General features: G+C 36.6%; 1 protein-coding gene across 1 annotated transcript in view; it reads left to right on the forward strand.

Moving 5' to 3' along the window:
• MMP20 (matrix metallopeptidase 20) overlaps positions 1-11,034 on the forward strand; it is a 50,718-nt gene extending 39,684 nt beyond the window's left edge. The window contains exons 9-10 of the mRNA XM_004385860.1: positions 9,295-9,398; positions 10,443-11,034. Of these exons, the coding sequence (XP_004385917.1) occupies positions 9,295-9,398; positions 10,443-10,543 (205 nt within the window). The 3' untranslated portion in view covers positions 10,544-11,034. The remainder of the gene's footprint in view (positions 1-9,294; positions 9,399-10,442) is intronic.
• The last annotated feature ends 4,440 nt before the right edge of the window (positions 11,035-15,474 follow it).

The raw sequence follows: 15,474 nt of genomic DNA on the forward strand, positions 1-15,474 counted from the left end.
TTCCAACTCATAGCAACCCTATAGGACAGAGTAGAACTGCCCCATCAGGTTTCCAAGGAGCAGCTGGTGGATTCAAACTGCTGACCTTTTGGTTCACAGCCATAACTCTTAACTACTGTGCCATCAGGACTCCAGTAGAAAAGAAGGATATTTTTAAATGTTTTAAATAAGAGAATAACCCAATCAGATTTATTTTACAAAACTATTACTCTAGCAACAGTGTCACTGGTTTAGAGTGGGGGCAAGACTGGGAGCCAGCTAACCCAGTTAGGCCAGAAGGCAGTGGATAACATATTCAAAGTATTCAAAGAAAAAATTCTCAACCAAGAATCCTATGCCCAGCAAAACTATTTTTCAAAAATGAAGGCCAAATAAAAACATTCCAGATAACCAAAAACTGAGAGAATTCCTTGCTAGAAAACTTGCCTTACAAGAGATACTAAGGGAAATTCTTTAGGCTGAAAGCAAGTGACCCCAGAGAGTAATATGAATCAACGTGAAAAACAAAGACCACCAGTAAAGGTAATTATGTAATTATAAAATCATAAAAGACAATATAAATGCATATTTCTTCTCCTTTCTTAACTGATTTAAAACACAATTGTATAAAAGAATAAGTACATAATTGTACTGTTAGGCCTATAAGGTATAGAAATATATTTTCCAATAACAGCATGAAGTCGGTATATGGAAGCAAAGCTGTATTAGGTTAAGGAAATTATACCAGATGGTAACTAAAATGCACAGAGACAAATGAAGAGAACCAGAGATGGTAAATAAGAAGGTTAATGTAAGAAGAGCTATAAATATATATTTGCTCTCTTTTCTTCTCTCAGCTTCTTTGAAAAACATAACATTATATAAAAAAGTAATTATAACAATGTATTCTTGGGTTTGTAACATATACAGATTTAATATGCATAGCAGTAACACCAAAAATGTCGGGGAGACCAGAACTACGTAAGAGTAATGTTTCTATATCTTAGTGGAATTAAATTAGTATATATCTGAAGCAGATTCTAGTAAATTGAGACATGTATGGTAAGCCTAGAGAAACCACTAAGGAAATAACTCAAAAAATATATAATGAAAGAATCATTAAAGATACTAAAATGTTACATTAGAAAATATTCACAAATACAAAAGAAAGCAGTAAAGGAGGAAAAGAAAAACAAAAAAGACTTGATACATGGAAAACAAAAGGTAAAATGGCAGATGTAGATCCAACCGTATCAACAGTAACATTAAATGTGAATGGATTAAACAATCCAAGTAAACAGCAGAGATTGTCAGACTGCCCCCCCCCCAAAAAAAAAGACCCAACTATATGCATCTGCAGGAAAAATACTTAGATTCAAAGATACAGATAGATTGAAGGTAAATAATGGAAAAAGATACAGCATGAAAACAGCAACCATGAGAAAGCTAGAGTGGTTATGCAATAACCAACAAAATAGACTTTAAAACAAAAAATGTTACTTGAAACAAAGAGGGACATTTTATAATGATAAAAATGTCAATTCACCAGGGGGACAACAATTATGAACATATATGCAGCTAAGAATGGAACCCAAAAATACTGGAAGCAAACACTGAGAGAAATGAAGGGAGAAATTAACAATTCAATAATTAATAATTCAACAGTAATAGTTGGAGACTTCAATACCCCACTTTCAATAATGGATAAAACAACTCAACAGAATATCAAGAAGGAAACAGAGACTTGATTAACACTAAAAACCAAATAGACCCAACAGACATCAATAGAACACTCTACCCAACAGCAGAATATACATTCTTCTTAAATGTCCATAGAACATTCTCCAGGATAGACCATATTCTAGTCTATAAAAAAATTCTCAATAAATTTATAAGGATCAAAATAATACAAGGTATGTCCTCTGGCCACATTGGAATGAAATTAGAAATCAATATCAGAAAACAAGTCAGAAACTCACGTGTATGCAGAAATTAAATAACATACTCCTGAATAACCCATGGAACAAAGAAGAAATCAAAGGGGAAATTATAAAATGCACTGAGGAGAATTAAAATGAAGACACATCATACCAACACTTATGGGATACAGCTAAAGTAGTGCTTAGAGGGAAATTTATGGCTGTAATTGCCCATAGTAAAAGAGAAGAAAGATTTCATATCAATAGCCAATCTTCCCCCCTTAGACCCTGAAAAAAGAAGAGCAAGCAAAACCTAAAGAAAGCAGAGGAAGGAAATAATAAAGATAAGAGTGAAAATAAATGAAATAGAGAATAGATAAACAGTAAAGAAAACCAACAAAACCAAAAGCTGCTTTTTGTAAAAGACCAAAAAAACTGACAAATTTTAACTAGACTGAACAAGTAAAAAAGAGAAGGCCCAAATTACTAAAATCAGAAATGAAAGAAGAAACATTAATATTAACCTTCCAGAAATTAAAAATAATTATAAAGGAATATCATGAACAACTGTGTGCCAAATTGATCTGTAAATTCAACTTTATCCCTATCAGAATACCAGCTGGCTTCTTTGTAGAATTGACAAGCTAATTCTAAAATTCATATGGAATTGCAAGGGACCAAGAATAGCCAAAAAAATTCTTGAAAAAGAAGAATAAATTTGGAGGACTCACATTTCTCCATTTCAAAATTTACTACAAAGTAACAGTAATCAACACAGTGTAGTATTGGCATAAAGATAGACAGACAGATCAATGGAATAAAATTGAAAGTCCAGAAATAGACCCTTACATCTATGGCCAAACGAAATTTCTACAGGGATTCCAAGACCATTCAATGGGAAAGAATAGTCTCTCCAACAAATGGTGCTGGGCCAACTGAATAGCCACAGGCAAAAGAATGAATGTGAAACCCTACCTCATTATCAAAAGTAAAAATTAGCTCAAACTTCATCAAAGACCTGGTATTTTTCATATTGTTACAAACTCTTTGTTCCAGATTATAGAATTAAAACTATAAAACTGTTAGAAGAAAACATAGTGTTATATCTCCATGACTTTGGATTTGGCCATGAATTATTAGATATGACACCAAAACCACAAGCAACAAAAGAAAAAAAAGAGATATATTGGACTTTATCAAAATTAAAAACTTTTTTGCTTAAAAGGACACTATCAAGAAAGTGAAAAGATAACCTACGGAATGAGAGAAAATATTTGCAAATCATATAACTGAAAAAAAGCTTGTATCTAGAATATATAAAGAATGTATAACTCAATAACAAAAGGACAAATTGCCCAGTTAAAAAAATGGGCAGAGGATCTGTATATACAACTGAAGATATATAAAGAAGAAATACAAGTGATAAATAAACACACGAAAAAATGCTCAACATCATTAGTCATCAGGAAAATGGTAATCAAAACCACAATGTGACACCACTTTACACACTAGGATGGCTATAATCAAAAGCCGGATATTAACAAGTGTTGGTAATGATATGGAGAAATCAGAACATTCATACACTGCTGCTGAGAATGTAAATTGGTGAAATCACTTTGGAAAATAGTCTGGCAGTTTCTCAAAAAGTTAATCCAGAATTACCATTTGACCCAGCAAATCACTCCTAGGTAGATACTCAAAAAGAATTGAAAACATCTGTCCACACAAAACCTGTACATAAATGTATGTACACGAATGTTCACAGCAACATTATTCATAAAAAGGTAGAAATAACCCAAATGTCCATCAAGTGATGAATGGATAAATAAAATGTGGCATACTCATGCAATGGAATGTTATTCAGCCATAAAAAAGAATAAAGTTCTAATACGTGCTACAGCATGGATGCATCTGGAAAACACTATGCTAAGTGAAAAAATTTAATTACTATCTCATTCGTATGAAATGTCTAGAATAGTCAAATCTATAGAGACAGAAAGTAGCTTAGTGGTTGCCTAGGGCTTAATGGGATAGGGGGATTGAAGAGGTGACAGCTAAAGGGTACAGGGTTTCTTTCCAGAGTGATGAAAATGTTCTAAAATTGATTGTGGTAATGATAGCACAATTCTGTGAATATACTAAAAACCACTAAATTCTTAAGAGACAGAGAGACTATTATAATAGTCTTATCAGAGCTGATGATTTTTTCAGGTGGGGTGGATTGATTGCCGTTCAAGAAATAGAAAACTAAGGTCTTGGTGACTGATTAGCTGGTGAATATTTCTTCAATAATTGGGGTTTTGATTTTGCCATCTACCAAAATAGTGAACTTATGAAGTAAAGCAGAATTGGGGGAATAAAGAGAAGTTCTATTTTGTAACTGTGTAGTTTGATGTGGCAGTGAGACCCCAGAATAGAAATGTCCAGAGGAGAGTTAGACATACATTCTCATACTCAGGAGAACACAAGATGGAGAGATGGATTTGGAATTCATCATACAATCAGGTGGTAGATGAAGCCATGTGAGAGTATAAACCTACCCAGGAAGAAGGGGGCCAAGGATAATCTGTGATGCTCATTGCAGAAAACATGGAAAACACAAAAGAGAAAGAAATTCCCTCAGCTGCTAGCACAAAAGATAACCATTTAATAGTTTTTCTTGTTTTCCGGTTTCCGCACCCTCATTTTTATATAGTTAAATATGTAAATTTGTATCCTGACATTTTCCACTTAATATTTTAGCATCGATATTTTTCCACATTATTACAAACTCCTTGTTCCAGAATCTTCTCACAGTCTTTGGCCATTTTCTCCATAGGGTCCTGGTTCCTAACTCCCATCTAAGATGGTACATGGTAGCTTCTTGCTCTCCTCCCTTCTCTTCATTCCTGATCACTCTTCCATCCCTCTCAGCTCCCTGCCCTTCTCTAGAGTAGACCCCAAAGGCCCCCTTCCACCATGAAAACCATGTGATTCCTGGCTAGAAGTAGATTATTAACCTCACAGGGAAATTCTGGATTTCCATTTCATTGTCCCTCCTGATCCACACTGGAAAGGTCACCTGAAAGAAATTCCCTGAAAGCATGTGTCTTAGATACCTGATCAGTAAGTTCACCCTTTTGCCATCCTTTCTCACATTCTCTAAGCATCCCTTTAGCAGATTCGACTCCCCATTCAGTACTTCAAAGGAGTCAAAATGGAATCAATTATGCCATTGATGTAGGATAGACGTAATCACGATCAAAACACCAGAAATTCCTAGCAAATCTAAATTCTTAGCATATATATTAAGTTAAACAAAAACGTAGACCTTTACCAAAACAGTCTCCAAGTCCTTAGACTACAAAGGTGGAGAGTAAGATAATATATCTGAAAAATTGCATCAGCTATCCATAGCACTATGATATCGCTAGTAAAGTTTAACTGTCAGCAAGGATTTATTTAATCTCTACCTCCCTTGATCAGTATTTAATGATGAGACAAATGCCTATAGACGAAATGAGCATAGTTATATGTGAATCATTTTTAGTTTGATATTTGGTTTTAACAAACAAAGCCTCAGTGACAAGAAAATGTATGTGATGATTTTAGCAAGTATCTAGTACATAGTTGATTCTTAATAAACATTTATTTCCTTAATATTTAAATTCAACTAATATTTTTTAATGCCTTATTATGTGTCAGGAATCATGCTGGGTTTTTTGTCATATTCTCTCATTTTCCCATTTGCCTTCTCAACAGTCTTGAGCAGTAAGTACTGCTATTTAACAGTTAAAAAACATTGCATCCCAGAGAGGTTAAGCAATTAATTCCAGGTCACATAGGCAAAAAATGGTCAATTGGAGGTTATAATTTATGTTCTCTGAATCCAAATTTAGGAGTCTTTCCCATTCACCATTAATTTATTGTCAGTCAAAATACCTGTACCCATGATTCTCATCTTGTCACATAATCTCTTTTTCGTTTATCCTCTTGGCAAAATCCTCAACACGGGTAGACCTTCTTAACCTTAATTCCGTCTCTGATTAATTTCCCTGGACCAGCTCCAACATTTTCTCTCTCTCTTTTCTTCACCCCTTTTCAACCTTGCCTACTACTGCAGAACATTATCCTGATAAACTGTGTTTAAAGATTAGATAAACCTTAAATTCCTCTATGACTTAGGCTCCCAGGTTAATTACAAAGTTCATTCAACCGCCTACAAATAAGCCTGAGTTAATGGTTCTTAGGGTCAAAATAAACTACAAAAGGCTTATGGCTTGGGCCTGACCTGAGTATCTACATGTGCTGGGCACCTGTGGGTGTGTGTGTGTGTGTGTGTGTGTGTACATAAACTGTTTCTTATCCTTGAGACCACTATTTTCCGAAGCACTTTCTCCTGATCACAGAGCAAGTATATTTCAGATTCAGAGTTCAAACCCAGAGCCATCCAACATACACGTGGTGCTCTTTTCTCTATAACAGAAATCCCCAAATGTTTGTTCACAAACCAAAGTCTAAGTTTTTATACATGTGATTGAGAATTAAAATTCTCCGTTTGATGTTGCTTTTCTAAAATTTCTTCTGAAATTTTATTTACATATAGTATTATTACCTCCATTATCCTCTGAATAGGTATATGTAAGATTTTAGGAGTCACCACTACCCCTGTTAGTGAACTAAACAGACAGATAAAAAGAGAAAACTTTCTTTTTCAGCTCTTTCTATTGGATTAATACTCATCATTTTCTCTTCAAAACTTGGTCCTGTATTATTTCAATTATTTCATTACTCTCAAGAAAGAAGAGGGCTTGTGGTTTGTCTTCATACTTTCCAGACTTCTCCATCCCATTTAATTATAGTATAAGTAGGTTCCAACTTATAATAGGTTCAGTTACAAATGTTCTTTTGTCGGTCACTTGTCTGTAATTGAGAACACATTTTGCCATAAAACAATTTAAATGGTGATTAAGTTTCCAAACTCACTTGTCAATATCTACTTAACATACACAAAGGTAAGGCATAGCTCTAACAACAATAACTCATCTTTAAATTCTCTATTCAGAAGAAGACAAAGGAGGTTAATGGCTTGCACCATTTTCCCTGAGCATGGGGTCAGCACAGGTCTTCCTCTATATCTACAGACATATCAAAGGCCTCTTGGTAGCTTTGTCCTTTCTTTTACATCCCACTTCCCAAATATTTTAAACTTTGGAAGTACCTACCTCACTCCCTCCAATCAAAGTTTCCTCAGTGCAGCTGTCTCAGGGAAGTGAAAGAAAGCAACCTAATGAACAGAGATTAATGTGTAAATAACCGGTATTTCCATTTTTTTTTAAGGATTCTTATTGGTGAGATTTCAGACACTCCAACAATGTGAGCAAAAGAAATCTAGGCTATTGAGGTGCCAGTGTCCCTGAGCTGTTCCTCTGTTTCTCATTTTTTTCCTACCTCCACTCCTGATGCCATGAAATCGCTCCTCCTAATAGTGTATGGGAAACCCTGGTGGCGTAGTGGTTAAGAGTTCAGCTGCTAACCAAAAGGTCAGCAGTTCGAATTCACCAGGTGCTCCTTGGAAACCCTATGGGGCAGTTCTACTCTGTCCTGTAGAGTCGCTATGAGTTGGAATCGACTCAACGGCAACGCGTTTGGTTTTGTTGTTGTTGCTTTAATAGTGTATGGGAGACCCTGGGTGGCACAAATGGTTAAGTGCTCAACTACTAGCCAAAAGGTTGGCAGTTTGAACCCAACCAGAGGCACCTCAGAAGACAGGCCTGGCAATCTGCTTACAAAAGGTCACAGCCTTGGAAACCCTATGCAGCACTTCTACTCTGCACACACGGGGCCATCATGAGTTGGAATAGACTGGACGGCAACTGACGAACAACAATAGTGTATGAGTGCCCTGCCTCCACATCCTCTTTATTGGCACTTCTGAAGACAATGAAATACCGTAAATTATTACCATTTTCATCTGTGCTTCAGGTAACTCAGTACAGTTTTCCCCCTGGCCTACAGGAAGGTTCTAATGGCTTTCCTGGGAAGGGAGTTTGAGGAGTTAGCTTCCACCTCTGCCCCCAACACCCCATTAAGCAGTGCAACCGTCTGGTCAATTTCAGCCTGAATAGTTCTTTCTCACAGTTTGACCCCTGCTCTGTATTATCAGACATTTGTCCTCTGGTCTGTGTAGTCATAGCTACATAAGAGGCACATTTCAGGAGAAGGTGTGCATAATCTCTGCCCCAGGAAACTGCCTAGAAGTCCAACCATCAGGAGAAATTTTATGACTTTTTGGTGGGAAAGGAGTGGTGTGTTCACCCTGGAATGTCCCCAGTGGGAGCTCTGTGCTGATGAAGAGTGGGCTTTCCCACACTTTAAAAGAAGTCTTAGTGAAGAGGTGAGGGTCTGCTTTGCTTTCAAACGGGAACTGTCATGCTGACTCATACAAGTATTTACAAATCTTCAGGGATTTCACTGAGTGGGTCATTGCTGATCCAGAAAAAGAAACAATCTACTATTAGGTCAGTCATATAATCTTTCCAGGAAACAAAAGCAATTTAATTTAATTAATTTATTTAAAAGGCAGAAGCTTAGTTATTCTAGATTGTCTTGCTTCGTATCTGTTGATCATTTACAAACGTTTATTCATTGAACATGCATTATTTGTTCAACACCTCCTCCATGAGTACATAGCAATAAGTCCATGAATAACACACTTTTTGCTTGTAAAAAGCTTACAACTATTTGATGAGTCAAGACATTCATACATGGAAAGAAAGAGAGAGAATAGTTACAATAAATAATAAAGCATTAAAAAAAATGTAGTTTCTTTTGAAAGGCAATTTTTTTAAAGGATTATAGGAATATGTTACTGTGATATATAGAATGACTAATTCTAAGCAATACATCTGGCAATTTTTGAAGAGGCTGTTTAGAGTAAGTTAGTCCCATCCTAGTGTTTCCATAATCTCAGGGGCCTGGGAGAATAGTAATACAACCAGTTGCCATCAAGTAGATTCAGACTCACGGTGATCCAATGTATGTCAGAGCAGAACTATGCTCCATAGGGTTCTCAGTGGCTGATTTTTCTGAAGTGTATCTCCAGGCCTTTCCTCTTTGGTGCCTCTAGGGTGGACTCAAACTGCCAAACTTTTGGTTAGCAGCTGAGCAGGTTAACCATTTGCACCACCCAGGGATAGTAGTAATAGATATCTGTAATCTGGTTTTGGTATTTCAAGAGGCCTAATTAAAAAAAAAAAAAAAAAAAGCCTGTGTGTTTGTGTGTGTGCAAGCACATATGTCATACAGAGAAATCTCCAAATTAAGTCATGGATTAGCCCTAGTTAAATATGCCTGACCATCCACAACCAATAAGAACCTCTTGTTAATATTATTTATGAAATAACACTTCTTCCAGCTATGATGAAAGGAAAAGGAAAATGGAAAAAGACTATCCAAAGAATACTGAAGAAGAATTTTCAGGAGTAAGTGGTCAAATAGATGCTGCTGTGGAATTAAATGGTGAGTGTTTCCACCTAAAACTATTTCTTTGTGGAAATTGTAATAAGACATCTGGGCTCTGCTTTAACACAACAGAAAATGGATTTCCAAATGGGAGTCTTTGTTGCTTTACAAGTTTAGCTACCCTGATTATCCACTAGAAAGAGCCACCATAAAAGGTGTGCCGTTGTGGTTCTCTCTTTGCTAATAGAAAAGTTTTAAAAGTATACATTCAATCCATTAGTTGGCTAGATCACAAAGTCCACCCAGGTTAAAATTACCATTTTCATCTTTAAAAACACACATACTTTCAACCTTTCCAGTGTCTTTCCCCAGTCTATCACTCCAACTCCTGAACTTTAACACATAGCTAGGAAAGTTGAATTGAACTAGACTGGAAAATTTCAACTGAATCTGTTGAATCAATCAGTCAACACATCCTTCTTGAGTGTTAGCACAGAGCTGGGCACTGTTCAGGAATGCAAAGAAAGTTCCAAACATTGCCTCTGCTCTCCAGGAATGGTCAGCATCTTTGGAAAATATCTATTCATCCAACAGATATGAAATTACGGGAGAACAAGACAACCTATAATTTAACATTGAATCATGTAATATCATCTTCACAATAATTGCAAAAGGTGATCTGAGAAAGGAAAGATCGGCATTAGCAGCCATAGCTGGAGATTTCACGGTGGAACTTCAGCTGGATTTTGAAGAATGGCTAGAGATTTGACTAGGGAGAGGAAAGATGGGGCATGGATTCCTGAAGGCGAACAGCCTTATGAGAAGCACAAAGCATAATTGAGCACGACATGTGTGGGTGACCTTGAAGGAAAGGCCATCCCCTGGCTGGAACAAACAGAAAAGATGAGAGGTGATAGAGAAGTTAGGGGTGTCCGGTTCTAGGGCTGTGCAAGAGCCAAGCAGAGGCCTAGCTAACTGGAACCGGACAAATTCCCAGTTGCCCTCTGGTGCCACCTTGAGAATGCTGCAATTACAAATTCTTCCATTTATATATTTGCAAGTCATTTCTGGTAACTATAATCTCAACTTTGTCTCTTTTAGGCTACATTTACTTCTTTTCAGGACCAAAAGCATACAAGTATGATACAGAGAAGGAAGATGTGGTTAGTGTGGTGAAATCGAGTTCCTGGATTGGTTGCTAAACAGAAAAGTCTAGTCTTTCCCAAAGAATGGTGACTACAAGCAGCTCTAACTGGATATTAAAGACTGAAGCAGAATGTAGGATAGGGATTCTTCCCACAGCCTTCGATTCTAAGGGTAATTTAGAGTTCATTGAAAATAATCATGCTTCTGGATTTTATCACAGTTATGTATTCAGAGATTTTTTTCCAAATGAAAAACTCCTATATGGCCAACTTTATACAAAATCAGAATCAACACAATGCACTCTTCAATTAGACACCTATTATTTTTTTCTTGCCCAATATATTGAAGCAAATTGTTTCGTTTGGATTTTATTCCTAGGGAGAAGCCTACTTGTGGATTTCCTGTAATATATTATAATTTTTTAATAGGAAGTGTCATTACCTTATAAATTATAATTATTGGCCTTTCAAAGCAGTGGATTTTGTAGCCTTGACATTTGTTATGATGAATATAAACTTTCTCATTGCTACTTCAAAACATATCACAAACAAAATACTGCACAGGGCTTAGTTTTTGTTGTTTGTTTACTCTCTGTGTACTCACTATTCTCTGAAATAGGTTATGTTAAGCAAATGAGTTTTTATACTAGGCAGGAGATGGGAACTATGCAACAGGGAAACTTTCCACAGAAGCCAATAAAATAGAACAGTTGCTCATTTCTCTTCTGTTAATATTTACTAGCTTCAAACTTTATTTGCAACAAATTCTGTGTACCTATTGGAAACTGTAAACCATGAGATAGTATCTCATGAGTATACAGACCCAGAAGAAATAGCAACAGTAACTCACTCCATTTCCTGCCTCCTGACAATAATGTTCTTAATGAAATAGTTTTTCATTTAAGGCAGTTCATCCTTTTGTTTTAGTTTTTCTTCCAGCTTAGTTTTCCTGTTTTGTTTTATTTAGTTTTTCCTCCTTAGTCATCAGCAGGGATAGAAGACAGCTAGCTGTCTGTTATTCTTTTTTTTTTTTTAAATCATCCTTTACAATGTAAGAATTTTAAAACATTTCAGTGGTTCTAAGTTTAATTGATGAAATACATGTAAAGTACTTCATACACTGCCTGGCACATCTAAACTGTTCAACAATTAGCTGCTATTATTACCATGATTTATTAAATTTGTTTCACGTAGTCACTAAAAAGACTTGGTAGAAGGGAAGATGGGGCAGTTACTCAAAGTTACTGTAAGCTTTCTATCTGGTGTCTGTTACCGGAAGTGGCCATTTGTGGCCAACCAGATGCCGAATATTTGGCTGTTGAAGACAAGGTCAGGTGCTTTTGCTCTCCAATGTCAAGCTGTCTCTATGGAGTGACAAAAGAATGACTTGCAAAAACAGTCAGCTAAGAAGAGTTTCTTAGTACCAATCTGCAAGGTGGGAAAACAGGCTGGCAATTCCCCAGAAAGTTCAACATAGAGTTACGATTTAAAAAAAAAAAAAAAAAACCCATTGCCATAGAGTTGATTCCGACTCACTGTGACCCTATAGGACAGAGTAGAACTGCCCCATGGGGTTTCCAAGGAGCGGCTGGTGAATTCAAACCGCCGACCTTTTGGTTAGCAGCTATAGCTTTTAACCACTGTGCCACCAGAGTTACCATATGACCCAGCAATTCCACTCCTAGCTATACACTCAAAAGAATTGAGAACATATGTCCACACAAAAATTTGTACACAAATGTTCCTAGCAGCATTATTCATAATAGCCAAAAAGTGGAAACAACCCAAATGTGCATCAAGTGATGAATGGATAAGTAAAATGTGGTGTATCCATACAATGGAATGTTATCCTGCCATAAAAAGGGATGAAGTACCAATACGTGCTACAACATGGATGAACCTTGAAAACATTAGGCTAAGTGAAAAAAACCAAACACAAAGACTACATATTGTATGATTCATTTATATGAAATGTCCAGAATAGGCAAACCTATAAAGACAACAAAACCATTAGTAGTTGCCTAGGGCTGGGGCGAGGGGAGGGGATGAGTTTGGGGAGAAGTAGGGAATGACTACTAATGTGTACAGGATTTATTTTTTGGGGGATAAAAATGTTCTAAAAGTGATTGTGGTGATGGTTATGCAACTCTGTGAATACACTAAAAGCTATTGAATTGTACACTTTAAATGGGTGAATTTTTGGTATGTGAATGATACCTCAATAAAGCTGTAATATCTATTAAAAATAAACAAGGAGATCAAGACGGTGTGATAATCCGTGCAGGTCATGCATCCTGGCCACTGTGGCAGGGACCACACGGCCAGGAAGTCACAACCTAGAGATGCCTGGAAGTCCTCCTTGACTCCAATGCTAGCCCAAGGGCATGCACCTTGTAGACACTTCATTAAATAAAAGAATTTTACTGAAGGCAATAAAGCATGTGCTCTGGGGTCAGACTGACAGGATTTAAACCTCAGATCTCCTATTTTTCTCTGCATGGTGTTGGTCAAGTCCCCTTATCTCTCTCTGTTTCCTCCTTTGCAAAGTTGGAAGTAAGAATAGTTCTTACCTCTTAGGGATGTTGAGAGGCTTAAATATATGAGTGAAAATATGCAAAGTTCTTAGAGTAGTCTCTGGCAGTCTAGAGGAGCTCTATCATTGTCCTCAAAGCAGTTAGAATTAATTTTGTTTTGAGGTATTTTGGAGGGTTACTATTATCCGTTGACATAGCTGAAGACCTGCTGAACTGTAGCACCATAAGGACTGATAATCACTGACCTGAAATTGTTCTTTTCCAGGCTTCAAATTAAATCAATAATCAGATAATATGCTGACTGTGGTTAACACTTACCCCCTCTCAAAAAAAAAAAAAAATTCCTATAAATCATCATCCTTTGGTTGAGTCCAAGAACTCCTGGCTCCCAGGTATAATTAGTATGTATTTTGGAAAGATATAATCTCTCTAAAGGACAAGAAACAGTGATTGTGTTTGGGCCCTAAACTCTATCAGAACATCTAGATCTTCGTTAGATACAAGAACTTTGTGCAGAAATAATTTATAATAATTTATAACACTTGGCTTCAGAGAAACTGAGTTAAAAAAAAAAAAAAAAATGTTTTGTTAAGTAACAGTTTTGGACCAAGCAAGGTACAATTCTCTTTTGGGAGTAAGAGGGAACGGAACACTTTCTGATGACCTCTGTGTGCTATCCTTACTAACCTCAGTAATGACTGTTTACGGGCAGCCCAGAAGCCCATTGAAAGTCTATTAAGGGACTAATGGATTCATTCTGGTTATGGTTTACTTACCAGCTCTGCATATAATTTTCTGTGGTTAGAACCAAGCTGTCTTCCATTTAACTTTGTGTGAAATGACAGAATTAACTTTGCCTATTAGGTCTTCTGTTCTTTTGGCAACAAACTATGCAGTTTTTTACTTAGAATTCTGTGTGAAATATATAAAAATCACCACTGGGTCTTCACAGTGTTTTCATTTACATATCATCCAGGTGTTTTCTCTTTATTCTTGTTTTTAGCCATTTCCTTTTACAGGCAATGATATTGAAGGTCCTTTGTGAATTTTCAGAGCTAAAATTACCAAATGAAATGCCATTTGAGAGGAAATACACAATGCTGTCAGTAGGTTGGGGCTTTAGACTTCCTTAATGGAGCATGGAAGAGTTCTAGTAAAAAGACTTTCTGTATTTCTCAGAGGTCATCCTCTCCCTCCCTCCCCTATAGGCCTGAGTAAAAGGGAGAACGGCATCCTCTGATCATCTTCCATCTGTTCAAACTGTCTCTGGCACCAAGCCCATCCCAAAGTGGATTGTCAATATGACCAGACTAAAAGACATCCTATTCTACTCAAAATGGTACAACCTCTGCCTTGCTCCCACCAAATAGACTCTTGGAATCGAACTAGGAGGAAAATGGGAAAATGTGCTTGTAATAAATTTTAGTGGGAAATTAGTGCTTAACTTTGGGGCCAAAAGAGGACTCTTTTTTTTTTTTTTTATATCTATCATTTTCCTCCTCCTTTATTCTTTTTATCTTCTTTATTGTACTTTAGATGAAGGTTTACAGAACAAATAGTTTCTCATTAAACAGTTAGTTTTATGACATTGGTTAACAACCCCAAGACGTGTCAACACTCTCCCTTCTCGACCTTGAGTTCCCTATTACTAGCTTTCTTGTCCCCTCCTGCCTTCTAGTCCTTGTCCCTGGGCTGTTATGTCCCTCTAGTCTCGTTTTGTATTATCGGCCTGTCTAATCTTTGGCCAAAGAGTGAACCTCGGGAGTGACTTCATTACTGAGCTAAAAGCGTGTCCAGGGGCCATACTTTTGGGTTTTCTCCAGTCTCTGTCAGTCCAGTAGGTCTGGAAGAGGACCCCTTTTTAATGCATGTATCCACATTTTAATCTCTTTTCCATTATTCTTTATCTAACATCCTTTTCTTTATATCTAAATATCATTAAAAAATATTTTGGGATGAAATTAAACTGCTTTGTTACACAATGCAGCATGTTGTTCTGACATGAGTGGGAGGAGAGGGCAGAATAGAAGACTGAGAAGGTCAGTAAGAAAACAACTGCAGAAGACCAGGTGAGAAATGTAACATGTAAGTCCATCTCAGATCATCTGCCGGAGAAAAAAAGCATGTCTATATATATAAATAGTTGGCAATTTGTTTATCCTTATAAAATCCCAGGCCTGTAATGCAATGATAGCTAATGTGAGCTTTTGAGGTTGGGTAGTAAATGTGTTTACAGCTGCCTCTATTGAGGATGGGATGTCAAAAATCCTATTAGAGCATATTCCATCAGAATCGCAGATTGCCCAATGATTCTGGTGTGTTGATTTGCTAAACTTTAGACATATTTCTATGTATGAATCAGTAATTTCAGAAAGTTAATACTTTCCTCAGCAGTTTCTTTTGAAAGACTTCATGTCTGCTCTAAAATAGTTTTATCTCCATAAATAAACAGTT

Source organism: Trichechus manatus, unplaced genomic scaffold (assembly GCF_000243295.1).
Source record: "Trichechus manatus latirostris isolate Lorelei unplaced genomic scaffold, TriManLat1.0 scaffold00148, whole genome shotgun sequence".
In the NCBI taxonomy this organism is placed as follows: Eukaryota; Metazoa; Chordata; class Mammalia; order Sirenia; family Trichechidae; genus Trichechus; species Trichechus manatus.